The 26,767-nt window shown below is 33.4% G+C and overlaps 3 protein-coding genes across 5 annotated transcripts in view; 1 reads left to right on the forward strand and 2 right to left on the reverse strand.

The window, feature by feature from the left end:
• The window catches only part of Clec1a (C-type lectin domain family 1 member A), a 31,682-nt gene extending 25,460 nt beyond the window's left edge, over positions 1-6,222 (forward strand). For 2 of the 3 annotated variants that reach the window (XM_005341806.5, XM_078015256.1), the window contains one exon: positions 1,572-1,727. The gene's annotated coding sequence lies outside the window, so the exon portion shown is untranslated. Of the gene's footprint in view, positions 1-1,571; positions 1,728-1,774 lie in introns of those variants that run through there. The other variant, XM_078015255.1, reaches the window with a different exon arrangement.
• On the reverse strand, positions 597-17,422 carry Clec9a (C-type lectin domain containing 9A). Its single transcript, XM_005341807.5, has 6 exons — positions 15,328-17,422; positions 13,827-13,907; positions 4,271-4,417; positions 3,148-3,299; positions 1,773-1,894; positions 597-1,126 (listed from the first exon to the last, which is right to left on the reverse strand). The coding sequence occupies exons 1-6, from the start codon at positions 15,584-15,586 to the stop codon at positions 994-996; spliced, it is 894 nt and encodes a 297-aa protein (XP_005341864.2). The 5' UTR covers positions 15,587-17,422; the 3' UTR covers positions 597-993.
• A 3,050-nt stretch (positions 17,423-20,472) lies between these two features.
• On the reverse strand, positions 20,473-26,767 carry Clec1b (C-type lectin domain family 1 member B). Its single transcript, XM_005341808.4, has 6 exons — positions 26,494-26,767; positions 25,793-25,891; positions 24,680-24,805; positions 24,369-24,520; positions 22,551-22,657; positions 20,473-20,680 (listed from the first exon to the last, which is right to left on the reverse strand). The coding sequence occupies exons 1-6, from the start codon at positions 26,555-26,557 to the stop codon at positions 20,536-20,538; spliced, it is 693 nt and encodes a 230-aa protein (XP_005341865.1). The 5' UTR covers positions 26,558-26,767; the 3' UTR covers positions 20,473-20,535.

Here is a 26,767-nt window from a genome sequence, read left to right on the forward strand (position 1 = left end):
AATTCCAATTTAGAAATCCATATCTCTTTCCTTTTACTCTGTCAATCCAACAACATAATGCCTGAAAGCTTAGAAAATGCATAGGAAGGGCTGGGGATGTGGCTCAAGCGGTAGCGTGCTCGCCTGGCATGCGTGCGGCCTGGGTTCGATCCTCAGCACCACATACAAACAAAGATGTTGTGTCTGCTGAGAACTAAAATAAATATTAAAAATTCTCTCTCTCTCTCTCTCTTCTCTCTTAAAAAAAAAAAAAAGAAAATGCATAGGAAGATTTGGCAGGCTGCAAGCTTTACATTTATTTATTTATTTTTAAAAATCAATCAGTTATAACTGGACCACCTCCTCCAATCACATATTTATTTCTGTGTGATATTTATACTGTCTCTGGACGAAAGGAGAGAGAGAGGGGGGGGGAGTCTCCTAGTTCTATCTGAAAGAGAAAGAGAGAGAGAGAGAGAGAGAGAGAGAGAGAGAGAGAGAGAGAGAGAGAGAGAGAGAGAGAGAGAAGAGGAAAGGAGAGGAGAGGAGATTGAATATAGAAGAGAATTTTATTTGAAGAGGATTAATTGACTTTCAAACATATTCTCTCCAAGTAGTCACTGACAATTTACAGACAAATTTTATTTTCTCAATGGCCCTGAGAGGAGAGGAGAGGAGAGGAAAAAAGAGGAGAAGGGAAGGGAAGGGAAGGAAGAAAAGAGAAAGAGGGAGGGAGGGAAGGAAATTATGTTCTTTGTTCACAGAGCATCAGTTTCTGGTCCTCTGTGGTTCCAATCAATTTATTGGCAATTTGAACAATGTCAACTGAAATCTTCAAATTGTTGAAGACATTTCCAAGTGAAAATATGAAAGGAAGGGTTGATGGTTCCAGGAAGCTGGTTTCAAAGCCCATACCCTGGTTTACTTCTGTATTTGCTCTTAGTCTTTTTGTGGCAGGTTTTTCAATGGCCTGTTTCAAATACCAGCGTTATAGATCTTTTTGAGCAATTTCTTTCAGATAGAGCATCTTAATGAGCACTTCTCACAGATAAAATATTTCCAGTTGTTACAGTTATCTGACGAAAGGACATTGTCTTTGAGGAATCTGCAGAGCTGGTTGGTTGACTGGGGTCTCTTTGTTGGTAACCTGGAAAGGCAAGTCAGCATATCTGAGGTTAGATGGGAGTGTGACAAGGATGCTTTTGAGGTTAGCACATGAGAGAGGCCTTTTTGTTTTAATATGGCACCCTCCTGTGGTGGTTTTATCCTCCTCCTTCAACAGCAGCAGTTTTGTCTCCATAAAAATATGTTAATGTAATTTTAACAGTTTATGAAGAAAAGGAAGCCATGTATACACAAAGATAGGTGGTAGATAGTATATGTCTCCTGACTCTTAATTCTCAAGGTAGTAGGGTACTTGATTCTGCTCACCAGTCTCTCTAGTTCTATCTGAAAAGTTCAATATGAAAATTGCTTAATAATTATTACAATCTGTTTCCCTTAGTGCTCTCTAAACATTAAATGATACAGAGAACTTGATAATTATGTTATATTGCTCATTTAGACACTCTATTTTGGTTTATTTTCTGTAGGATAATGTTCGGAGGGCTGAGAAGAAGATTTAGAAGCTGTGAAACTACCTCTTCATGAATTAGCTTTAATTTCAATCAGGAGCCTGTGATGTTGAAATGCTGATATGTCCCCTGAAGGGAATCCAGTGTGCACAATAAAATTAACCTTTGAATTGCCTCATCTTTCTAGTTATTCTCACAACACTTCCTGCTGACACTTACAGGTCGGGGGAAGGAGAGGAGCCATCTTGCCAAAGCAAAGGTGCCTGAAGTCCATCCTGAGATATTTCCACCCAGTACTCATAGCCTGCTTTGAGCTTCTGCAAGTTTTTGGTGATAAAAACCTATGAGAGACAAGATCTGAACGTGAACCAAGAAAAAAGTAAACCACGAATAAAACTATCATGAAGTATGAATTCTGACATTTTGCCTAGCTGGAAATAAATGGTAACTTTAGTGCTGAAGAAAAAGAGAGGGGGTTATTTAAAAAAACAAAACAAACAAACAAAAAAGTGGGGATACATCTTATAGATTTTTCTTCTGATTCTGTATGACCAATGTAGTATTAAAGACAATGGGAAAAAGGCATTTGATATTAAAGTAATTTTAATGAATGGATTCAGAGTCTGACAATAGATGTCAACAAAAAAAAGGAAGGGGGGTAGGTTATACTGACCCCTCATAAGCAGACGTAAAAAGATTTTTTATATCATATGACACGTGGATCACTCTTTCCTAGTATACTTCAGTATTACCAATAGTTTAGGAGATTCCAGAAGCAATGTAACTGCAAATATATTTTGTTAAAAAACATTTGTAACTTTCACCATCAAATTTACACAGTAAATAATTTTGTATACCCATAATTATAATAGTTCAAGCCTTCCTAGCTTACCATATATCCTTAACACATTGTTTTCTCACTATTCTTATAGAAATGAGCTTCAACTAATTACTGAATATAGCCAGAATATGCTTTTAATGTAGTAAAAGATATGTTATAATTATGCATTCTGTTTCATATATATTTATGTGTAGAATAATTTTAGAGAAATATCTTGTTCACTTGTTAAAATATTACTGAACTATGTTTACTACCAATTTAACATTTCATTTACCAAATACTTGGTTTTATTAGACCTATTCATTTCATGACATCACCTCAGTTTTTTATACTTCTGGTTTTCCAGATTATTCTATTTATAGCATGGAAAAATACATTGGAAAATATATGCAATAATCATGTATGTGTATGTTGAAGTGGGCTACATGTCAAGGAAGACTGTTTTTCTTATGGTCTAGTCTTTTCCTTTTCTTTTTCATTAACCAAAGACATAGAAATAATATACTCTCCTTGACTTCTGGAAAAGCAACCTGATTTTTGCTTCTCCCATTAAAAGGAGAATAAAGCATAGTAATTCCTACTTTATATATTTTAAGTATTTATTTTTATAAATTTATTTTTATAAGTATTTATTTTTATAAATTTTATAAACTTTTATAAATATTAAAGAATTCTATCTTAGGAGAATATTCTTTCTTTTAATAAGTAACATAGTATTTTCAGAGTGACATGTAACCATAAAGCTGAATTTACCATTTCTTCTTCGTTGTCTATTTGTAGAAGACTGGAGCCCTCTTTCAAACAAGCCTCTTTGCTGGCTGGCCAACTTTTCCAAATATCAGAGACATAGTAACAACTCTTTCCATTCTGAATCCAGTTTTCTGGACAAGGACTGCAGTCACAGGCTTTGAATAGAAACATTTCACATTATTGTCACCACTGTAAAAATTAGTAGAATATCTCCCTAGACTAACCCTCTGTCACCTCCAGGAAAACTAAACACTCTAACCATGTGCAGCACTTAGCCATTCCCATGTGTAGCACTTAGAAATTCCAGTTTTTCTGATACTGAGAACTGTAAAATTTATATAATACTTTTGACCTACAATAGGTCTCTAAGAGTTGGTTTATTTAGTAATTTGGAGACATTTTTACCCAAATATTTCCTCTTCTATAAAAATTGATATGATTTTCTCAGTTTTATCAATCTTTTCCTTTCTTTGAATTTACAATATTTACAATCTTTTCTTGTTCACTTATTATCTCAGGTCTGTTAATCTTACTGCTCAAATTTAACCTGAAGTGTACTGAATAACTAGATGAATTGAATAGTAAGCCTTGAGTTCATGTTCAGATTCTGAGAGACAAGCAAGAAATATTTCATGTGTAGCAGACAGAACAAACAGTACAACTTCAGGAATGATTTGAAAACATGTAGGTGAAGAAAATGGAAGAAGGATGTAAATGAAGAACAGTATGCTTATTTTAGGACTTCGACGTAACTAAAAGTTAAGCATTAGTATTCAATGTTTGAAGGAATTTGTTTTAAGAAAGAACGTATTCACAAAAAGAAGATCAACTGCATAAAGTAGAACAAAGAGCAAAAATTTGACCAAGAGATCTGGCACAGTTTTACAGGAGAAAAGATACTTAAATTTCTAAAACTATTGTTTAGCTGCATTTTCTTTTTAAAAACTTAGTGTTTCCCCTATACTATTGGAGTAGATAAGAGTAAAAAGCATCAAAACCATGTCCCCCTACTATAAAATTCTGAAGAACAATTTTGCAGAGAATAAAATATATCATTGTTTTTTTCTGAGGAGTTAGTGCAAGCGTTTGGATTTCTACTGAAAATAACTGGTCTTATATCAATTACCCAAACTGAAAGAGTTTTGCATCAAGGTTTGACAATATTTCATCTGAAGGTCATGGTTTTTCTTCCATTGCGTAAAGTTCAACAATGCTCTCTCCTGGTGGATGAGTTTTTCTTGCTGCTGCATTGAGATGGTAGATACCTGGAAAACTGCAGATAAGAATACTCATTCCTACCAAAATACTGTCATCTTATAACCAAGTAATCCTTCAACACAGACTAAAGGAAGCTCTAAATTACTGATCAGTTTTGAGACTTGAATATGCATTATTTTAGGTTTTTGAAAAATTTGAAATTTACATTTTTCAAGAATCAAATGTTAAAATTAGCTAGACACAAAAAGATTAAGTATACCTTGTTTTCTCTCATATGTAGAAATAAACAAAAATGACAAGAAAATAGAAGATAGATTACTGAAGAAGTGGAGGGATAAGGTAAAATGAAACAGAAGGAAGGAAAAGAAAGAGTAGTAGGGAGAGTGAATATAATCAAAGCATAATATGTGCACTCATGGAAATGCCACAGTGAAACCCATTAATTAGTACACTTACTATGATTAAGTAATTACTATAAAAAGAATCAAATGTTTCAAGGGATACAGAGCAAAAAGTCATATTGGTATCCATGTTTTTTTAAACTACCCAGTTTCACTAAGAGCAGATGAGTTTATCAATTTCTTCTTTATTTTTCCAAAGATATTTTTAATTTGACAAGCCAATGAATATAAAATACTCTTCTCCCCTTTATACAAATGGTGACAATCTATTTACATGATGTTGTACCTTTTATTACTTTAAATATATATTTTTTAAAATTTAATCATTTTAATTAGGTACATATGACAATAGAATGCATTTTGATTCATTGTACACAATTGCAACACAACTTTTTATTTCTTTGATTGTACACGATGTAGTAGCGTCGCACTATATGTGCACTCATATATGTACTTAAGGTAAGAACTTAAATATATTTTGGTCCTATTTTTATAATGGCACATCAAGAACTTTCTGTTACTCTTTTATCAGACCTATAAGATTCCATCATGTGAATGTGTCCTATTTCTCTATTGCCTTTTAGGTGATTTGTAATTTTTCTTGTATGGCAAAAAGCATTATTGCATAAAGAATCTTAATCTTAACATCACTTTACATGTACAAGTGTATTTTTAAGATAGGGTCAAAATTTGTGGACATTTAAATTGTATTAGATATTTCCAAATTACCATCCATATTATGAATTTACACATGTATAGAAATATGTAAATGTGCAGTTATCTCTTTATGTTTGAAGTTAAAGTTCTTTTTACATGCATAAAGTCAGATGTATTTTCCTTTGTATGAAATGTATGATTATAGTCTTTGTGATTTTCTCCCTGTTGAGTTTCTAGTCTTTTTTTTTTTTTTTAATTGTGCTCTGAGAAATAGTTCCAGCAAGCTCGAAATCAGCCTAAGCAGAGTTTAATGTGCCTAAGTTCACAATGGCACTGACCTTCAGAAAAGGCATGTGACACACTGATTAATAGTGTATTTTTATAACCAAGAATCCAGGAATTAGGGGACCAGATTATACTATCTTGTCAGCATTGTTTATTGATGACAGTATAATATGTGATTTGTCCTTGGTTATAATGAGACCATGAGAGAATTGTGGTGCTGAGCCAGGTTACTTAGCCTCAGCAAAGTTTTGCCTTTGTGATCAGCAAAATATAATAATCCCCAAGTGAGGCTCCATTTTGAGCTCCTTAGGACCAACATACCCTATATACATGTCAATGATTTCAGATCCAGGAGAGAAGCTGTGTCCTCACAGGACACTTTTAGAGTCAGGAAAAGGTGCCACCTCTCCGGGATCCTTCTGATGAAACAGACTTTGGCTAATCTATATGTTTACTTTTGTGATGTTGTTAAGTTGTGCCCTTACCTTATAATAAACTAGATTTATAAATGCTCTCATTCTGAGTCAGGCGAGTCTCTTTTAGCAACCGACCCTGTTATCTGATACTGTGTGCACAAACATGATGTGGAGGCAGATTTTGTAAGATATGAGCTACAGTTATGTGTTTCTAGTTTGTATTTTGGGTTTGTGATAGTTTATGCCACATAGATTCAGTATTTTTGAGTAAGTTTGAGTAAAAGAGTTTTATATGTGAGATTATACTACTATATTTTTACTTATATTTTGATGTATGTGGAATTTATTTGGTTGTAAATTGTAAGGTATAACTTCAATGTTTCCCCAGGTATCTACAGAGTTGTCTTAGTCATTTGTTGAATATCTTCCACCCCCATAACTCTTCAGTTGCTGCATTTAAATCACTGTAAATATCTAATAAACTACTCAGATTTAGTTTTGTTTTAATTATATTCAGCTAATCTATTTATTTATTCATATTTCAGCATGTCAGGGCCTTAATTACTTTAACTTTGTAATTTGTTTTAGTATCTGATACTTTAATACTGTATTAGTTTTTTTTTCCCTTACTATTCTGACTAGCTTACTAAGCCCATTTCTTTTAAAAAATCACTTTATAAAGTAGCTGCCTGTTTCTATTACAGTAAACACTTCTCTTAACATGCATTGAGTATTTATCTTATTTGGTTGTAATAGAATTTCTTGAACTTGTAGTTTAATGTTTTTAATCGATTTTGGAAAATTTTTATTCAAAAGCCTTATAATAGTACTTTTGTCCAACACTTCCTTTTCCACTTTTGGCTCTACTATAACACATATTCTAGTGTCTCTTGTGTTTTGTGTGTCTCTCTCACTTTTGTATATTTTTCTCTTTTTTCACTACTCCTTTTTTTCTCTATATTATTTCTGCTTTACTTTCTAATCTATTAATTTGCCCTTCAGCTCAAGGGATATATTAAACTTTTTTTTTTTGCAGGGGAAGGGACCAATGGTAGAGCAGATCATTGCTGTTGAAATTGTTAATGTGTTATTAAGATATGATTGAACATTTGATACATTTTCATGCATATATTCCTGCAACAGACTATCTTTAGAATGGAAATAATGAACTTAACTATCACATAGAAGTTTCATCTTTATAACTCAAATTTTATTTTGAGGCAATTGTGAATTCATATGCAGCTACAAAAAAATAATAAAGATTTTAGGTACCCCTTGCCCACTTTCCACCAAAGAGTAACATCTTGCAAAATTATAGGTCAATGACAATACCAGGATATTGAAATCGATACATTCAAGATGCACAGCTTCTCCATCACCATGTATGGCCATCGTATTTCCTTTTATAAATAAGCATACCCATTACACTCTTGCCCCATCCCTCCCAACACTAATCTATGTTCTAGTTCTATAGTTTTGTCATTTCAGTGATGTCATAAGTGGGATCTTATAGTATGTAACACTTTGTAATTGGCCTTTTCCATTCACAATAATTTCTTGGTGATTCACTGGATTGTTGTCATAAGTAGATAGTTAATTCATTTTTATTGTTGATATGGATTACCACATCTATTTAAACATTTGCCTATTAAAAACATCTGTGTAGTTTTCTGGCTTTGCTCATTTCAAATAAAGCTTCTGTACACCTGCCTGTACAGCTTTTAGTGAATATAAGCTCTCATTTCTCTGAGGGAAATATTCAGGAGTGCAATTGCTGTGTTCTATTGGGGTAATAAGTGTAGATGTTTTAAAGAAATCACTGTGAGATTTTCCACAGTGATTGTTTCATTTTACTGAAGTGAGTAAGCCAGCTTCTTTTTACTCTCATGAGCACTTGATGTTGTGATTACTTTTTATTTTTAGCTCTTTGAGAGGTGTATAGTGATATCTCACTGTGGCTTTAATTTTCTTTTCCTGAATGTTAATCACATTGATCATCTTTTCTTATGCTTACTTAAGCATAAGTATATATGCTTAAGTCTGTATATCTTCTTTGAAGAGATGTATTTTGATTTATTTTTTATTTTCTAGTTAAGTAGTTTGATCTTTCACTGTTGAGTTTGAAAGTTTTTATATACTTTTTATATTCTAGTCCATTATTGGATATGAGGTTTGCAAGTATTTAGTTCATCTGTAAATGGTTTTTAGTAGTGTCTTTTGTAAGGAAAACATTTTTAATGTTGAGGAACATGCAGCTTACAAGTGTTTCCTTTTTATTAATTATTCTTTTGATGTCAATTCCAATATCTCTGCCTGCTAGGAGCCACAGCAAAGTATTATGATGCATGGCACCTTTGGTTAAGGTGACTGCCAGCTAGCCATTGAGATGATTATGTTAAGATTTACATTCATATGGAAATTGGACTCCTGCTGTTCACCTAGGCCTGCTACTGGACTCATGTTACGGGACTCCCGGAGAGTTCCCATTGGTTGGGGAAGGATAGTAGGTGGGAATTCCAGTCCGCGGCCCCCCCCCCCCCCCCCCCCCCCCCCCCCCCCCCCCCCCGTGTGTGGACCAGCTTGCTAGCCAGGCACGCACGGGGCATTGGCAGCCTTTTTAAAAATAAAGTTTTGTTCCTGCTTGAGTGGCTTGTGATTCTGTGCCCAGCCGGGTTGCGGCATCTGCCTACCCTTAGATACTGAAAAAAAATTCTACATATTTTCTAAGAGTTTTATAGTGTTTGCTTTATAGTTGACACTGTGACACATTTTGAGTTGATTTTTGATATTTGTATAAGATGTGAGATTAAGACTTTTTTTTGCCAATGGATATGCAATTTATACATCAGTATTTGTTGAAATGTTATTCTGCTACATAGAGTTGATTTTGTATCTATATAAAAATCAGCTGAGTATATTTGTGTGACACTGTTACCAGGTTCTCTTGTATTTTGTTGCTGTATTGTTCAGTAATACACATAGCCTTCATTAATACTACTATATGATGTTTCAAAATCAGGTAAAATTGTTTTCTCCCTCATTATTCTTGCTTTAACTACTCTAGTTCTTTTGATACTGCATATGAACTTTAGAATCACATTATCTACATCCACAAGAAATCTTGCTCATATCTTGAAAAGAATTGCATTAAACCTGCAACTCAGGAGGCTGAGGCAGGAGGGTTCCAAATTTCAGGCCAGCCTCAGCAATTTAGTGAAGCCTTGACCAACTTAGTGACATTCTGTCTCAAAATAAAAAATAATGACTGGGGATGAGGCTCAGTGATTAAGCACCCTGGATTCACTCTCTAGTACTTCAAATAAATCAAAACAGTAACAACAACCCCTCCACCCCCCCAAAAAGAAGGAGGCTCCAGAAAACCATAAAAAAGAATTTGTAATGGTGAACATACAAATAAGAATTATTGAATATGCAGGAAAATATCACACTTGAATATTAAAGATATACAATTCATACATCAGTATTTATTGAAAAGTTTTTTTTTTTTTTGGTTTGTGTGTGTGATTGTTATTTCCCCCAGTGGGAGCAGTAATCTGCATATGAATTTGAGCAAAACTGACATTTTTCCTGTGTTGAGTCTTATAATTCATGAACATGCCCTGTATATCCACTTAGGTTTTTTATTTCTTTCATCTAGTAGTTTTCAGCATATACATTCTGAACATGTTTTGTTAAGCATTTCATTGTTTAGAGTAAATACAATTAGTATTACATTTTTAATTTTGATGTTCATGTTCATTACTAAAGTATAAATATAAAATTAATTTTTGTTTATTTACTTTGTATTCTGACTTTGCTAAATAAACTTGTTAGTTCTGAGTAGAAGAGCTTGTGCCAGCACCATTTACTCTGTAGAGGTAGTTTAATAGAGAACTACAGAATTAGCTTCAAATAAGTTCATGACATATTAATAATTATTAACTGGCAGTCACTAAGTGCCTATGTTGTTAAATAGGAGAGAGAATGGCAATCTCTTAGTAAATTAATTAGTTAATTAATTGGTAAATTACTAATTAATTGGCAATCATTAGTAAATTAAAAATAATAATAAACTATACATGTCAGCCAAATCTAAAGGAGTAAAACTCAGATCTTCTAGAGAAAAATAGGGGAAAAAGGAAGAAAGTGAATAGAACTGTAAAATGATTTCTATTTTTTAACAAGAAAAAGGAGGTAAACAAGATCAAAAAAGGAATCTGATAAAGATAGGCTGATCTTACTTGTAATAAATGAAGTGGCCAAATTCTACTCTTCCTAGCTGCCATTTAGGTTCATGAATTATTAGAAAAATGAAAATAAAGTAAATATTAATTAAGATTAGCCTACTTAAGATCTAGTTAACTCTGCCTTTTGGGGAAACAAGGGCACAATTTGGCTGTGCTCCTAATAGTGAATATTATCATAAAGGGGAAGATTATAATTTGTAAAATAAAGCTATTTGCATCATCATTACTTTGCCCATCTCCCCCTTACTGGCCAAGGCAGGACACACAATAGGACATTAAATCACTTATTTCACATTCTGATTTGTTTTACTCACCTACATTGCTGCTAAAAAGAAAATATTGGAAATCAATAACCAGGAACTAGAGAAAGCAGGAGTTCATGCCCTGCTTCTCTGTGGATCAAGAAACTCTGGCTCAGCTGATTGGATTGTTTTTTCTCTTATCAAAGTTTGGACCTAACCAGAGTGGGGGAATAGGACAATGGTGTTCTTTATTTTATCTTGTTAGCTATTTGGCAAACTTAGTAAAATGTAATTATTTAATTTTTAGGAACTTGAAATATAAGATGCTTATTTTTAGATTAGCTGTATTTTAGAAGCGATTGTTGCTCTGTTTATTACTTTCTGATTAGCTTGTACTATACAAAACTATTAAAACTGGAGAAAGGGAAATGAGACTTCTCTTTTTTATCCTAAATGGGAAACAAAATACTTCACTTTTATTTGTGTTGAGGTTGGAATTAATTTCCAACAAGTGAGGTTAACATTGTAATTACCTGGGGAAGCATAACAAAATACTTCTAAAACATCCCAAATAAACATATGTGCTGTACAATGTACATTAAATCTAGCTAAGAATATATGAGAAGACCCAGGAAAATCATAAGGTTGATAACAACAAAAATAAATGAAAGCTACTACATTTGGACAAAATTCAAAGGAAAAAGTATTACATCTGTGTAATACTTATTTACAGCTATAAGATAAAACAAAAAATCTTTTACTTGTAAGAATTTTCCAGAAATTACTGCTAGTCTTAAACATATTAGAGTCTAGCTAGTGTCTCATTATTTTTATCAAAGTAACTTTAATTTTTTCAAACAATTTTTATCTAAAGATATAAATAAAAATTGGCATATCCTACATTCATAGGATTAAAATATTTTTAAAAAACACAAGTATAACTGACATAGCTTGTTATCATCATCATCATTATCATCATCATACTTATATACTCTATTGTTATTTTGTGTAAATTCAAGAAAACATTCTTTTTAAATCAAATTATAGCATAACATACAGTATTTTGAATGTTGCCCTTTTTTTAACCTAATAATAGTGTACCATGGAGATATTTCTATAGCAGTGCATAGAAAAATTGCTTCTCTCTCTCTCTCTCTCTCTCTCTCTCTCTCTCTCTCTCTCTCTCTCTCTCCTCCCTCCCTCCCCTTCATGGTACTCTATTGTATAGATGAAATATTAGTTATTTAAATGGTCTCTTATTGATGTACCATTTGGATTTTTCCAGTTTTTAAAATTTCTACTGCTGTGTGTGCAAGTTTATCTATAAGAGAAATTTATAATGTGGTATTACTAGGACAAAATTAATTAGTATCATTTACAATAACTAACAATTCTTAGAAATATGATTGTCATAGTTTATCTAAACACATCTCATGCACTAGACAGAGAATAAGACAAAATTATATATATACTGACATCAAGTATTATTGAAGACATTTAAAATGTCCAATGTACTTTTATAGACATATATTATATGATTTTTTATCATCTGATTATTGTAGTTGAACACTCTAGATTTTATTTTTATATATAACAAAATTTTATATTCCACTCACTTGACAATATTGCTATAAGGTGTTATCTATTCAGTTAATTTTGTTCTTAATCAGATACAGCTTTTTAAATTTTTAAGTTTCTTTTATTCCCTTAATATTTATAAAAGAAACATTGAAATTTATTTTATAGAATTAATATTTAAACTACATCTGCAATGAGTTCAATATGGATTTTTGTGTTGTAAAATTAGAAAAGAAGTTGGAACTATTTCATTAAACATCCCAAGTTTTGAAAGGGGCCAAATTATATTCTATGCTTGTATGGTTATGTCAAAATGTACTACAATATTAAGTATAACTATAATAAACTAATAAAAACTAATAAAAGGTCCTCAATTTTTACTGAAGAATATCAAGATGTTTACTGACTTACCATTAGTTCTATTTAAATGAATTTTTCTAGTGTGTTTGATAAACAGATATTTAACAGATGAGCATCTTAATAGATGGACTAGAATTTACTTAAAATATTGAAAACAAAACAGAAGGAGGGTAGATGGAGAAGGGAAGCTTCCTGGAATTTCTAACATTTGTGTTGGGCTGTGTTATTTCATCTGAGGAGATACACAGGGTAACAAGAATGATTTGAGTTTTAAAAGATTTCTCTAAGAATCATTAGAAAATTAATCTTCTAGCACTATGTGAGCAAGATCAAGCTTGTCAAAGAAAATCTAACACTTTCCTTTAGCCTTCTCAGAGCTCATTGTACTTCCTGTTCAGCAGATGCCTCTGAGATAGAGAAATGATTTGCCAAGGTCATCACAAAAATTATCTAAATATAACCTCCATCACTATCTTTCTAAGCATATTTTTTCAGTGCTAGCAGAAGCCATATTAGAGGTTCTTAGTTTTTTTTTATGGATTTTGAAACTCCATAATTGTTCTATTTTATACAAATTTCATGTGCTAGACATGGAAACATTTCTCTAATATGAATAAAAGGAATAAACCAATGTGCTTAAGTGTGGCTCAAATATAGCTCTTAGCTTTGCTTTAAACATTTGAAATTGTACCTTGCTTAATGTGCAGTGAAACACATTAAAATAATCTGAAAAAGTCATTTGGAATAACTGTATATTAGAAGAGTATATCTGAAATCTTTCAATCCTTTGGCATGCTAATGTGACTCACAAATAGAATCAGAACAATAGTAATGAGAGGGAGGTTGTAGCTCAGTAGTAGAGTGTGCCTAGTGTATGTACAAGACCCTGGGTTTGATCCCTTGCACCATGAAATAAATAAAAGAAAGAAAGATGAAAGAAAAAAAGAAAGAAACAAAGACTTAAGAAACTATTCTCATTGTTTTTTTCTCAAGGAAATATATAAGATTAGATTTGAGTTAAATAAGATGTAAGCCATTATTGATGTTATCAGTAATATCTAAGTGCACATAGATACATAATAAATAATTATCCTATAATTTAAATCAGAAAACCTTTATTTATATCATTTAGACATATTCAAATAGTTTTTAACTGGTTTTTCATTCACTTGGAAATCATGAAGTTTTTATGTAATGACATACATATAATTAAATGAACGTATAATTTATAACTTATATATGTTAATAGATTTTTAAAAAATATTCTTTTGTACTTACATTTGATGCCTAAGAAAATGGATGTTGTTAACAAGCCTATGCAGAAAATCCATGAAATCGCCATCACAACACAGCATGTTCCTAAACATGAAATTGGGACAATGAAATTGAATTAGAGAAAGTACCAGAAAGGGATGGGTCAGAGATAAGATGAGGCTGAGCAAAAGAAGGAATTTATATTGGGCATTCTCACTGGAAAATTATGGAGGCCTGGAATTTTTATTATGTGTAATAGGAAAAAGAAAGCCTTTTTAAAAACTTTTTGAAATGAAAGTGATAATTTGGAATGCATCTGATTTGGAAAATATCAAATAGATTTAATAGTATACCTCTTGGTCTTTATGCATAGTATCACAACCTTACTAATTAATTACATGTTTTCTTTTTCAACAATCTTTAGGAATTGTCACAAGCCAGGGAGCTGCCTTGAATTTTTGAGAGCAAGAATGCAGTTGTATCTACCATACCTCTTTTAAGTATCACTTAAATATGACTGATTAAAATATATTTCATTATTAGTTATATAATTTTGGATAAAGAATAAATTTTTCCAGCTAATTTTATAGTTCTTAGGAAGGAAAATTTAAGAATGTGTGATTTATCATTTTAACACTACTCAAAGAAAAATAAATAAAATTTATCTTTAGATAGTGTCGTAGGGTTCCTTATCCTTGGTACCTGTAAATAGTATTTTATGTGGCAATAGACACTTTGAAGATGTTACTAAATTAAGGATTTGGAATGGGAGGTTTACACTGGCTTATTTGGATTCTTATAAGCAAGAATCAGATGATTGGAGACACAAATTGTGATGAAATGATAGAAACAAAGAAGCAGGTGTTATGCTGTTGGATTTGCAGATGAAAGAAGAGAGCCTAGAGCCAAAGAAAGCAATAAATGCAAGACTAGAAACTAGAAATGACAAGGGGATAGATTCTCCTGTATAACCTTACCAACATCTTGGTTTTGGCACAGTAAAATCCATTTCAAATTTTGATCTCTAAAATTTTAAAATGATAAATTTATGTTGCTAAGTCTATGATGACTTGTTGCATCAACAGAAACACACTAATACAAATATTAAATAAGAAGATATAACTGACTACTATAGCAGGCAGCCCCAGGATGATATTTGTTCACTTTTCCCATTTTTTATTTCTTAGTATTTATCAAATAATTTAGAGAGTGTTTGATTCAAAAATTAAAATAATTAAAGTGATATAATTTATTTTACTTATTTTCTAAATCTTGAAATGCATCTTTCTTTCTTCCTTTCTTTCTTTCTTTCTTAAGAGAAAAGGGCACATATTTGTTAAGTCTCCCATTCTTTTCCTTTTTCACCTTTATTTACTCCAGTTCATCTCATTTAGTATGTCAGGCATGTGAAAATATTCTAAGTAGGTTATCCCAGATTAGAAAAAAAAATAAATCTTAGACTCATCATAGAACAAGAAACAAAGCAGAAACTCAAGTCTTACCCTAAAAAATTAGAACTCATTACCTGAAAGTTTGGTGGAAGTCAGACATTTCTGAGAAGTTTCTGATGTTGGATTATCCCACTGAAGAGAGGTGTATATTTCTTCTTCGTGCATGGCTGAGAGGCTTTGATAGGTAAAGCAGCCAGTCCATGCAGGAGGCTGATACAAACAGCTGCACTTGTGGTTAGGAGCAAGTTGGTGAATGAAGTGAAACTGGCTACTTTTTTCACAGTAGTGGGAAAATATGTTTGGGTTTAAGGAATAGAACTGATGCATCTTCATTTGAAAGTGGAAGTTTTTGAAGTGTAATTGGTAAAGAAGGAAATGAGATCCTATTGAACTTGATATGGCCAATGGTAGAACATGGTTCTGCTCTGGTTTCCAAAGTGTCACAAATACAGAAGGTGATGGCCCTGGGTTAGTTTAGAAAGGATATATGTGCAAACAATGTCTTTCTATTTGGCACAAGACATGAAGCAGAGAGATGGCTTAGACAATAGAGATACAAGGCTGATTGATCACAATGGGCAAACCAGGATGTAGATCATCACTATGTGTCCTTAAGAAAGTTAGGAAGGGATTTCATTCCTAAAATAAATTTACATGCTGTATGTTAATTTGGGTAATACTAACAGCTGTGATAAGTAAACCTCAAATCTCGGTTAACACTATAAAAGTTTTTTTTTTTTTTCTCACAAAACACCTTAGCTCCAGTAATCTTGATTGGTGGACAGCTTTTCTCCCAATGGGACCTGGATTTCTGGCACATTATAAGACATTGATCCTCTACTTCTATCCACTGGAAAGGAAAAAGAGAAAGTGGTAGATTCACACTTCTTGAAAGCCAAAACCTAGAATTAAAATGTATCACAGCCACATCTACCAAGGGCATATCCATATATGGATATAAAGGTTAGGTTTGACAAGTATAGGTATGTGTGTGTGTGTGTGTGTGTGTGTGTGTGTGTGTGTGTGTGTGTATTTTGCCTAGACAGCAAGCTTTCAATAGTAATTTCACTTTAGAAGGGAGGCACAAATTATTTAGAGCACAGATGGCCATTTGTGTTAATCCTGTGACTATTTCAGTATTGAGAAATTCATTCCTTTAATCATTATTCATTTTTTAACCACTTCTTCTTATGGGCAAAAGTCATGCCTCAGTAACTTCAGTGTTTCACTGTGTCACTGTTGTTTCAGTGTCTCACTAGATCGGTTGTTGCTCTCATAATAGGCTCCCAGAAGCAAACAAACAGCACATGTAAGGGATCAGGTAAGGGAATTCACTAAAGACTAAAGTTTTTGCAAAGGTTCAGAGAAGAAAAGCAGGATGGTGAGATACACACTGGGAAGCTGTTATCAGTTGTAGGCTTATGGAAAGTGTTTATTGGAACTTTGTGGTTTCCTTCTTTACCAATTACACTTCATATAGAACAAACAGACTTTGCTAAACCAAGGCCCTGAAGGGAGAGAGTCAGTGGAATCAATATTCTACTTTTGATCATTGCCAGTGCCTCCCATTGGCTGGGGTAAGTGGAAGCCAGAGTCCAAGCTTGTCTAGATAATATGTTCATTTTTTGAGTTCAGCTTCCCAAGACACATGATGGGGCTGAGAGGGTCTCCAGGGACAAATGAAAAATTTCCAGCACATTCTCTAAACATTTCATGTAATGTTTTTGTGACCTGAGATGCTAATCTGAATAAACCAGGTGACTAAAATCTATGTAACCTTTAAAATGTCCCAAGTTCTCTTTAGAGGAGAAAAAGAGGAAGAAGCCATAATCATACCACATGTGAACTGAAATTGAATGACATGAACGAAAGTCCTATTAGCTATTATTCATTTCCAGTTTCTCTTCAGATTTTACTAGCACTAAGCATTGAGTTCAGAAAGACCTGATTTTATCAAATACACTGTATTCTTTGATAAATTTCTTTGGGAGGGCCATTGCTTTTCTCCAGTAAAAAATTAATATGCTTCTCATTATATTTGATTATTTTAATCATATTTCCCATTATTTGCTGTTCATTGTGTATTGTACTATTTTAAATCTTTCACATGAGTTATTTTGATTTTTACAATAGATCCATGAAATAGGTACTACTATTACTACAGTGTAGCTTAATTGTAAATTAAAGCACAGTGAAGTCAAATTTTCTGAAATTAACTTAGTAAGTTTCACATTTAGTGGCCTGATCATAGCATAAGTTTATTAATGTCTGTGTTAAGCTGGTTTCATGTATAAGAAATAATTTAGCTGTGAGTACCAGAAAAAAAAGAATCTTTGTAGGCATAATTCAATTAGTTTACATATTTTATTTGTGTTTTAGCTGTAAACTAAGATATCATTCTTCTAAATTTGAATGTGCTATAGCTGTGTATAAATATATGCTTTTCCATATTGGAAATAAGAAACAGTAAAGTTCAGAGATATGTCTAATTTGGAAGAAGTTTTCTGAATTATTATTTCCAATTTATTTTATCTAAATAAATAATTAAAAATAATTTACCACATCCTCATCAGGTAGAGAACTAATCTCTAGGATATATAAAGAACTAAAAAATCTTAACACCAAAAAAACCGAATAACCCAATAAATAAATAGGCCAAGGAACTGAACGGACACTTCCCAGAAGATGATATACAATCAATAAATATATAAAAAAATGTTCAACTTCTCTAGCAATTAGAGAAATACAAATCAAAATTACTCTAAGATTTCATCTCACTACAGTCAGAATGTCAGCTATTAAGAATATGAAGAACAATAAGTGTTGGTGAGGATGTGGGGGAAAAGCACACTCATACATTGCTGGTGGGACTGCAAATTGGTGCAGCCAATATGGAAAGCAGTATGGAGATTCCTTGGAAAACTGGGACTGGAACCACCATTTGACCCAGCTATCCCTCTCCTCAGTTTATACCCAAAGGACTTAAAAACAGCATACTACAGGGACACAGCCACGTCAATGTTTATAGCAGCACAATTCACAATAGCTAAACTGTGGAACCAACCTAGATGCCCTTCAGTAGATGAATGGATGAAGAAAATTTGGCATATATACACAATGGAATATTACTCAGCAATAAAAGAGAATAAAATTATGGCATTTGTAGGTAAATGAATGGAGTTGGAAAATATAATGCTAAGTGAAGTTAGCCAATCCCAAAAATACAAATGCTGAATGTTTTCTCTGATATGAGGATGCTGATCCATGATGGGGATGGCAGGGGAATAGATGAGAGGAATAAATGAACTCTAGATAGGGCAAAAGAGAGGGAGAGGTGGGGAGGGAATGGGGTAGGAATGGCAATAGAATGAGATGGATATCATTACCCTAATTACAAATATGAAGACACGAATGGTGTGACTCTACATTGTGTACAACCAAAGATATAAAAAATTCTGCTATATATGTGTAATATGATGTGCACTCTGCTATAATATACAACAAATTAGAATAAATTAAAAAAGAGAAAACAGAAAAAAATTAAAAACAAGACACATGAGGTGTTCAACAAACTCCACTCAAAAACCAAACCAGATAAACAAGCAAAAATAATAAAACACACATACAAAAAACAAAAAAAACCCAAAAAACAAAAACAAAAACAACAAAAAAAACAGGTTAAAGTAAAATAAGGAAGAAAGGAAAGAAAATAATACTCCACACTACCAAATCCAACATCTCTAGATATTTGAAATGACAAGCAGAATCTGGAGAATTTGTGATATTTTTCTTCAGTTTCCTAACACATTCTTGTTTATTGACAGTAAGATTTGAGAATGCTTGGGAGTTAAATGCATGAAGCTATAAATATAACCCATATTTATTGTGTAAGTATTGCATGCTTAAAACTCTGACCATTACTTTATATCATTATACTAACTAATCCACACAATTACCTTCTGGATAAGAAAATAACATTGAACCCATTTCATAGATAGAAAACCGAGTTGTAAAGAAACTAAAATACTTACCCAAAGCCACATAAGCTTTAAAGCAATGTTTTTTGGAATGTATTAAAGACTATCCATATCAGAATCATGTAGAGGTGTTTTTTAAAAACAGGGCTATGTCTCCTCAGCCTTCAAACCAAGAACCATCAGTATTTATAATGTAATATCTCCATGTTTTAACAAACAAACTCATTTGGAAGGTGGAGAATTATGTTCATAAATTGTATGCCCACTAGTTAGAGAAAGGAAACTGTGGGAAAGAAGGGCAATTTTTACTTGTTATCCTGTTAAATGGTACCTGACCACATACTCCATAAATACTTCCTTAGTTATTCAGCAAAAACCAAACATAGACCTCTTATGGAGGGGAGGGGATAGATAAAACACTTTCACGTGTTTTTTCTGCCTTCTAATCTCTGGGCCTTTTTAAGAAGCATTTCCTCATTTATGAACACCAGGAGATTTTGTGTCAACTTTGTTTTTTTGCATTGAGTCTGATCAGGAGTGGACTTAAAATAGTAACAATATTTGTACACTTGTACTGATTAAAGAATTTTCTGAATATCTATGTCACATAATGCAAAGCATACAGTTTCTTGTGAACTCTATTAAGTGAGATCCAGACTCCCTGTTCACTGTATTTGGTACTAATTATAGAACAGTAAACAGGGAAGTCATGGTCTCTGCTTCATAGAGTTTCTGGTATAGTTAACACTATTAAGTTCATCTTAGGTTGTAGAATGGTGAGGTATATTAGCTGGGTAATGTCTCATTTTAAATATGAAAAAATGGAAATTAAGGGGGTTGCATGACTAGTTCATGACTGTACTTTAGTTAAGGGACCACATTATCTAAATTTTCTCCTTATTCTACATTTAGTATTATTTCTAATACCTTATGCTGTATTTCTAACCTAGATATTTTGTACAGCTTAAGTCACCTAACAGCTAATTTTTCTTGTCCAAATTTCACTTAATATGTGTGTATCGGAAGATGCAGTGAGTCATGGTATGTTCAGATAATTAGGAATGCAATACAGGAAGAGAAAATTAGTGGAAAATAGAGCAACTGATATGCAGATGATCAACTCACATGTTGGCTTCTGGATATACAAAGAAGGGACTACACAAGTGGTGTTGGAAGTAAAAATAATATAAAAATGGCTCCAAGGGGAAGAAAAGGAGAAATGAGCAGTTTTGTGGCTATAGATTCTTCATCCAAATCTTTTATTATACAACCACCACTTCTCTGATATCTGTCCATCATTTTACATTAAAGCAGTTGTTCCACCTTTGCCAAGCCAGCCTTCTTCTCACACATTAAATAATGTCTGTCCTTACACAAGGCAGGGCGGATTTTCCCATTGTGAAAATAAGCACAATTCATGTTTTCTGTTTCATCTCCAGAAAGATCAAGCCTGTGAATAAAAAAGGGTAGAGTGCATGCCTTTGAAAAGTGAATAAATAATCAAGAGTCAAACCCTGGGTGCAAAACACTGTTGCACAAACTGGAGACGACAGGAAAAATGTAAAAACAAAAGCAGCAGCAGCAACAAAGCCCCCAACATTCTCATCATTGAGAAACTTCACCTCTGCTTGAGAATACAAGGTATGTACATTTGAAAAGTCCAGTAGAAATTTTATAATGCATAAGATAAAGAAGAAGTGAACACTGATTACAATGGCAGTGCAGAGAAAGGATGGATATGGTTCTGATATGATGAGCAAAGGCTTTACCTATCAGATCAGTACTGAAGGAAGGCTAGGATTCAGATAAGCAGGGAGGACATGGGAGATCCTAGAGAGCAAGCTGCACAAGATGGGAATAGGCTCAGGGAAAAGAAAGTTGATTGAATATTTTTGAACTGAAGACTTAGTTATTGAGTAATATATCTACAAAAGCACACTGCATTGTATTTTCCCTTTAACTTGTCTATACCCCTTGCTAGACTGTTTATTATGAGGAGATGAGGAATATATATTTACTAGTTTATTTGCCAAATATCTGTGGATGTGTCAGGTATCAAAGTTGTTCAAGATACTGAGGACAGAGTGGTAAATAAAAACAAAGACCCTCTCTTCTCTTGGGGCTCTTATATGACACAATGGAACATTGGTAAAAAGCCTACAAACAGGTAGACAAGACAATTGAACAGTGACAAGAATTATGAAGATACACCACAATGAAGGTATGATGGACCGTGTAGACATGGGTCGGAGGGAGACTAAATTAGTTCAGGTAATTAGAATTGATTTCACCAAACAAGTTATGCTGAGAGTCGACTCAAAAGGGGGACCCAAAACTGAACTTGTGGAGTAAGAGCATTCTAGAAGAAAAACCAGCAGATACAGTGGCCTTCAGTCATTTCCTCAAAGAAATCAAACTAACAAAACAACAACAACAACAAAAAACTAAAACAAAACCAAGTTTGACTTGATGGAAGAATAGAGAGAATGCTACTTTGCCTATGATATTGTGACTGAGGCAGCCAGTGACAGGAGATAAAACCCAAGGTCCAGAAGAGGCTTGTTGTAGTTATGATGTTCTGGTCTCCTTCCCAAAGTAAAGACTTAATAAATATATGTTAAAAAATTGATTAATAATTTAAATAATGATCAGATTGCAAAAGCTTTTGTTATCAGTTTAAATTTGAATTGGAGAGAGACTTCAATATGTATACACAGGATGAACAAAATGTGCTGAAATTAGAAATTGGAGAACCAAGATGTTCACTCATCTTTCAATGTAATTAGGCCATTTGCCTGGATTTTCTGTGGAAGGATGGCACCTCATTACATGAACATGGGAATTGCTTGTGACCTACAGTGTTCCTGATTCTTGGAGTCTGCTAGGATACAGACTAGGCGAAATGACACTGAAAATCAACAGAATCATCAAGTTAATAACTGTCAACTATAAAATAATGAGAGTGATTATTTGGGTCTAAAAATATGTGAAGAGAATCAGATCAAGCTTAACACACACACACACACTGTTCCAAAGGTAAAGTCAGACAGAAATAAATGAGGAAAATACTGAGAATACAGGTGAACTATGACTTAGATAAAAATAGAATGAGAGGGAAGGAAAAATAGAATTGTCTTATTATCAGTGTTTTCTGGTTGTTAAGAGTAAGTAGGTTATCAATGACTCAGCTGCTGCTTAGAAAACTCATAGTAGGGTATAGAGACATATCTCAATTTTCAATAACTTGTATTCAAGAGGAAATGGTTTCCCAGAATGAATGTTTCTAGTAGTGCCTTCTGTTCAAGTGTCTAGTGACTTACATATTTTTGGAGAATATGGAACCATCTTCCCACATCCAGACCTTGTTAGAATTCTGATTGGATAATCCAACCCAACGAATTAAAACGGTTCTGGTTTTGATGTACTCCTATTGTAAACACAAATAAATATAAAATGTTCAGAATATCCACAACTCTTCATAATAACAGAGACAAAGCTTAATAATAAGGCCTTGCACAAAATGTTAGATTATATGGGCTGGGGATGTGGCTCGGTAGCGGGCTCGCCTGGCATGCGTGCGGCCCGGGTTCGATCCTCAGCACCACATACAGACAAAGATGCTGTGTCTGCCAAATACTGAAAAATAAATATTAAAATTCTCTCTCTCTCTCTCCCTCTTTCTCACTCTCTCTCACTCTTTCTTTTTTAAAAAATGTTAGATTATATGTCTGTGTTAGAATGAATGGATTCTATTTAGCATTTAGAATTGTACAAAATTGAGTTGTTTCATAATATGAAAAAACTTCTAGGACATAGGAAAACTAGTCACTGAATAGCTGATGTTTTAGTCTTCCTAAGTCTTTATAATCTATGGTTATATTTTCTATCAATTGAAGATTGGAGTTCCAAATGGACTAGAACATATGATTCAAATGTGAAGTATGGCAAACAACTAGAGGAAGAACACAAAAAGAAATGCATTGTTGATGAGATTTTTAGTACCTAGAATTCAGTGCTACCTGCTTTGGTTTTACCACTTATCATACATAAAAAATTTTAATTTGTTTTAGTTGCCTGGGAGAATCAAATATTTATGACATCTTTCTAAAAGGGATTATAAATTGCATGCATCAAACCTTTCCTGATTTACTTTTTTCTACTCAATAATTTTTACTATCATTCTATATACTGAATATATTTGTTTTATTCACTTTCTATTGTTCCAACTAGAATACATACTCCTGGAGATTAGGGATTTTTTTTGTCTCTTTTTAAAAAATGCATGGGTCAAGGTCCTGGAACAGTTCCAGTATATATTTGTTGAACCAATGGATGAATGGGCAGTCAATCAATTGAACCAAATTAAAAGGTGAATACTCTCATGCCTCCCAGAATAACAGGTGGGATTTCATTTTTGGAAAAAGAAAGTAATTTGAGTTTCTTGACAGATATGTGACTCAGTATGACATTCCATGGAGATATTGTATAAATGTCATTCTTATTGTTTATTTTTGAAAGTATGAGCCATCCATAAACTTTATGATGATATCTATTTTTTTTCTTTAAAATATATCCACAGTAGCTGCTTCACTATAGGACCTGATGGATAATTCTACTTCAAATTCAGTATTTCTTTTTTCTCATAAATTATATTACTTCTTTTAGCTATAAATATTCACCCTCACATTACCCTAGAGTAATAAGATTCAGTACACATATATCTCCAATTAATCTCTTTAGAAGTTGAGATTTGGGGGCATTCTCTTATTTTGCCTGAATGGAATAAAAAGTTTATTTAGTTGATTATATTCTCTGTGAGTCTGAACGGTAAGTAGATGGTGCAACAAGTTAGAGTAACAGGGAACATTAGTGTTGGGGAACATACCTGGCTGACTCTTCTAGTTAGATCCACTGTGCACTTTAGTCCTCAGGAAGATACAAGTCAATTTTACTGACCAACTATAGTGATTCTGAGGAACATGACTAGATTGAATATTTGAACTCTGTAACTTTTACTGAGCTTGACAAGTTTGATTATTACAAACATGAGAAAATGTTAAAAAGAAAGAAACAGGTCATATATTACAGGTTTTCCCCCCTGTATGCTTCCAACATACTTAACATCAGAATTTTCTTACCAGAATGTTCTGGCTGGCAATCTTCACAAGAGTTGCATTCATATCCATGCAGTACTGTTTACTCTCTTCCCACGTCAAGTTTTGCCTGAAGAATCCATAGCAGCTATTTCCGTAATACCTCCATTTTGTGTCACAAGGGCTGCATTTATGGTCTGAAGGAGAAACCAAGTATAGGGACCTCATCATTCTACATGTGGCTTACATTTTCCCCATGTTCACTGTTTACTGTCTATCTCATGACTCCCTTTGGTTACCATCACAGGTATGTTCTAGGAGTTGGGGAGAGGAAGAGGTTTTCAAATCATACTTACAGAAACTGCCCTTTTGCTTTTGTTCTAATTGTTTTATTAAATTTTGACAGAAGTTCTTGGCTAATTGTTGTAGAGTTCCTGAGAGATTTTCTTTTTCAGCTTGTAGGTACTTTTGCTGTGTGACAGCTAGATTTAAAAAAAAAAATTACATAAAATTATAACTTGTAGTTAGGATCATAAAGGTGAAGCAAGGATCTTTCCATTCATTTCCACTTCTATAGAATGACCAGTATATGAAGAGATTATTTGATACATATGAATATATGAAAAAGAATAAGAGTAAAGGAGAATATAAAGAACAAAGTAAGAAATATGCAAAAGATATGTCAGGGCTATCCAGAAGAAGTGAATTATTTGAAGGAGATAGTCACAAAGAAGAAAATCCCATAACCAGATAATGCGTCAAAGCAGTTGTCTTGAATACAAATTTCAGAGCAGACATCATAGAGGTGAGTGACCCCATTTATTTTCTGTTCTTCATGTAATACCAAAATATTAACTTATTTAAGGATGTATATTTATTTATTATTATGCTTAAAATAACTGTGAGTATTCATATAGATAAAACATGATAAATGAAAACTTCTAAAACCACTTATAAAAATAAATATACAAACAAGTAATAACTACACAACCTACAATGTGACGTTGTAGAGCCATTAGATTTGCAGGAAGAGAAAGCCAATTATTTCAGTAAGTGAAATAGCAAGGAAGATATTTCAGGAAGGGGGAATAGATAGAACAAACTTTCAAACAGGGAGAATTCAGATTTATTTATGAAATTAAGAAAACTCTGGGTTGGCTGGGTCTTAGGATATGTATGATAGGAAAGCTGAAAGTTTCAAAAGATAGTTTGGATCCACACTAAGGAAGATCTTAAGGACTAGTTTTGAATTCTGAAAGTAATTATGATTAATGGAAGAATTTTAAAAAGTGATTTTAATCAGAAGTAAAAGTCAAAGTTCTCCTTCATTTGGAATATAGTGGCAGCTACGCATAGGCTGATTGGAGTGCAACAAATAGACAATAGTGACAAGAAGCTGAGCAGCATAAACCAGAACCCTTAGGTATTGCCTTTCTCAGATCAGACCTTTGGCAAAATTCAATACTTACACATGATCCCCAAAGCCACCAGCCCAACAACCATCCCCACGGACAAGATCATCAGAACCAAAGCCATCACACGCCACCAAGGAGAGGAAGTGGGGTCAGCTGTAGGCAAACAACAAAGACATCAGGGAGCAGATGGTCCTTCCACCCCCACATGCCTTCTCAGGATTTTCCAGTCTCACAAAGGGCCAAGACAGAACTTGCCTTTGTTCCTTTCGTGATCATGGATAATAAGCACAACCCACTCCACACCTCACATCCATCTGCATTCCCAATGGATTCTCTCATTCTAAGCCAAAACATATCTGGCTGTTAAGATCTCATGTAGTTTGTCTTGTTGTTCTTCTTGTTGTTGTTGTGTGTGCCACCCACATAAATAGTTACTTTAATAAGCAACAACCATACAGACATTCAGAAAATGGATTTTTCAAACATTACGTTTCTTTATCTCCTTGGTTTCTGTGCCTTCCAGTACTAAATTCTAGAGCCTTAAAATAATGTTCCCTGCTTGCATCTTTGCTGTTTATATTCTAAATATGTCCATATAAGCCTTTGTAGACATTATTCAAACAACTTCAGAGAAAGAACATCATTCAGGAAAAGATGAAGTACAACTATACATGCTATCACAGGTAGCAAAGAGAAAATAGGATTGACCTGTTTCACTAATTAATTTCCCTGTGGAGGGCTCCCTACATTCTCACCTGAGGAGAGAGGTGGCTTTCTAGATTTAATATTCAAAGTGATGTAGCCGTCTTCATCCTGCATGGTTGCCCCTGGACTGCAAGTGAGCTCAGAGTTTCAATGACTTTGTGAAATGCAGCCTTCCCTTTTTTTACAATCCCAGAGTCTGCAGGCTGTGATCCTCCTCTCCGTGGTCGGGTAGAAGCATGTGAGTTGGGACACATGGTTTTTGTTTTGTTTTGGTTTGTTTTCCAGGAAGCCCTTTCATGGCTGTTCTGAGATACATGAACCTTG

Source organism: Ictidomys tridecemlineatus, chromosome 6 (genome assembly GCF_052094955.1).
Source record: "Ictidomys tridecemlineatus isolate mIctTri1 chromosome 6, mIctTri1.hap1, whole genome shotgun sequence".
Lineage (NCBI taxonomy): Eukaryota > Metazoa > Chordata > Mammalia > Rodentia > Sciuridae > Ictidomys > Ictidomys tridecemlineatus.

Bases quoted from the DNA above. Each gene is read 5' to 3' on its own strand.
- Clec9a (XM_005341807.5), bottom strand. From the start codon at position 15,586: ATGAAGATGCATCAGTTCTATTCCTTAAACCCAAACATATTTTCCCAC. The intron at 13,908-15,327 runs GTAATGAGTTCT...TTTCATGTTTAG, and splicing joins GACTTCCACCAAACTTTCAG to GAACATGCTGTGTTGTGATG. The intron at 1,127-1,772 runs GTAAGTGTCAGC...TTGCCTTTCCAG, and splicing joins TCCTCTCCTTCCCCCGACCT to GTTACCAACAAAGAGACCCC.
- Clec1b (XM_005341808.4), bottom strand. From the start codon at position 26,557: ATGCAGGATGAAGACGGCTACATCACTTTGAATATTAAATCTAGAAAG. The intron at 25,892-26,493 runs GTGAGAATGTAG...GTTTGCCTACAG, and splicing joins AAAGCCACCTCTCTCCTCAG to CTGACCCCACTTCCTCTCCT. The intron at 24,521-24,679 runs GTAAGTATGATT...TTTCTCCTTCAG, and splicing joins AAAGCAAAAGGGCAGTTTCT to ACCATAAATGCAGCCCTTGT.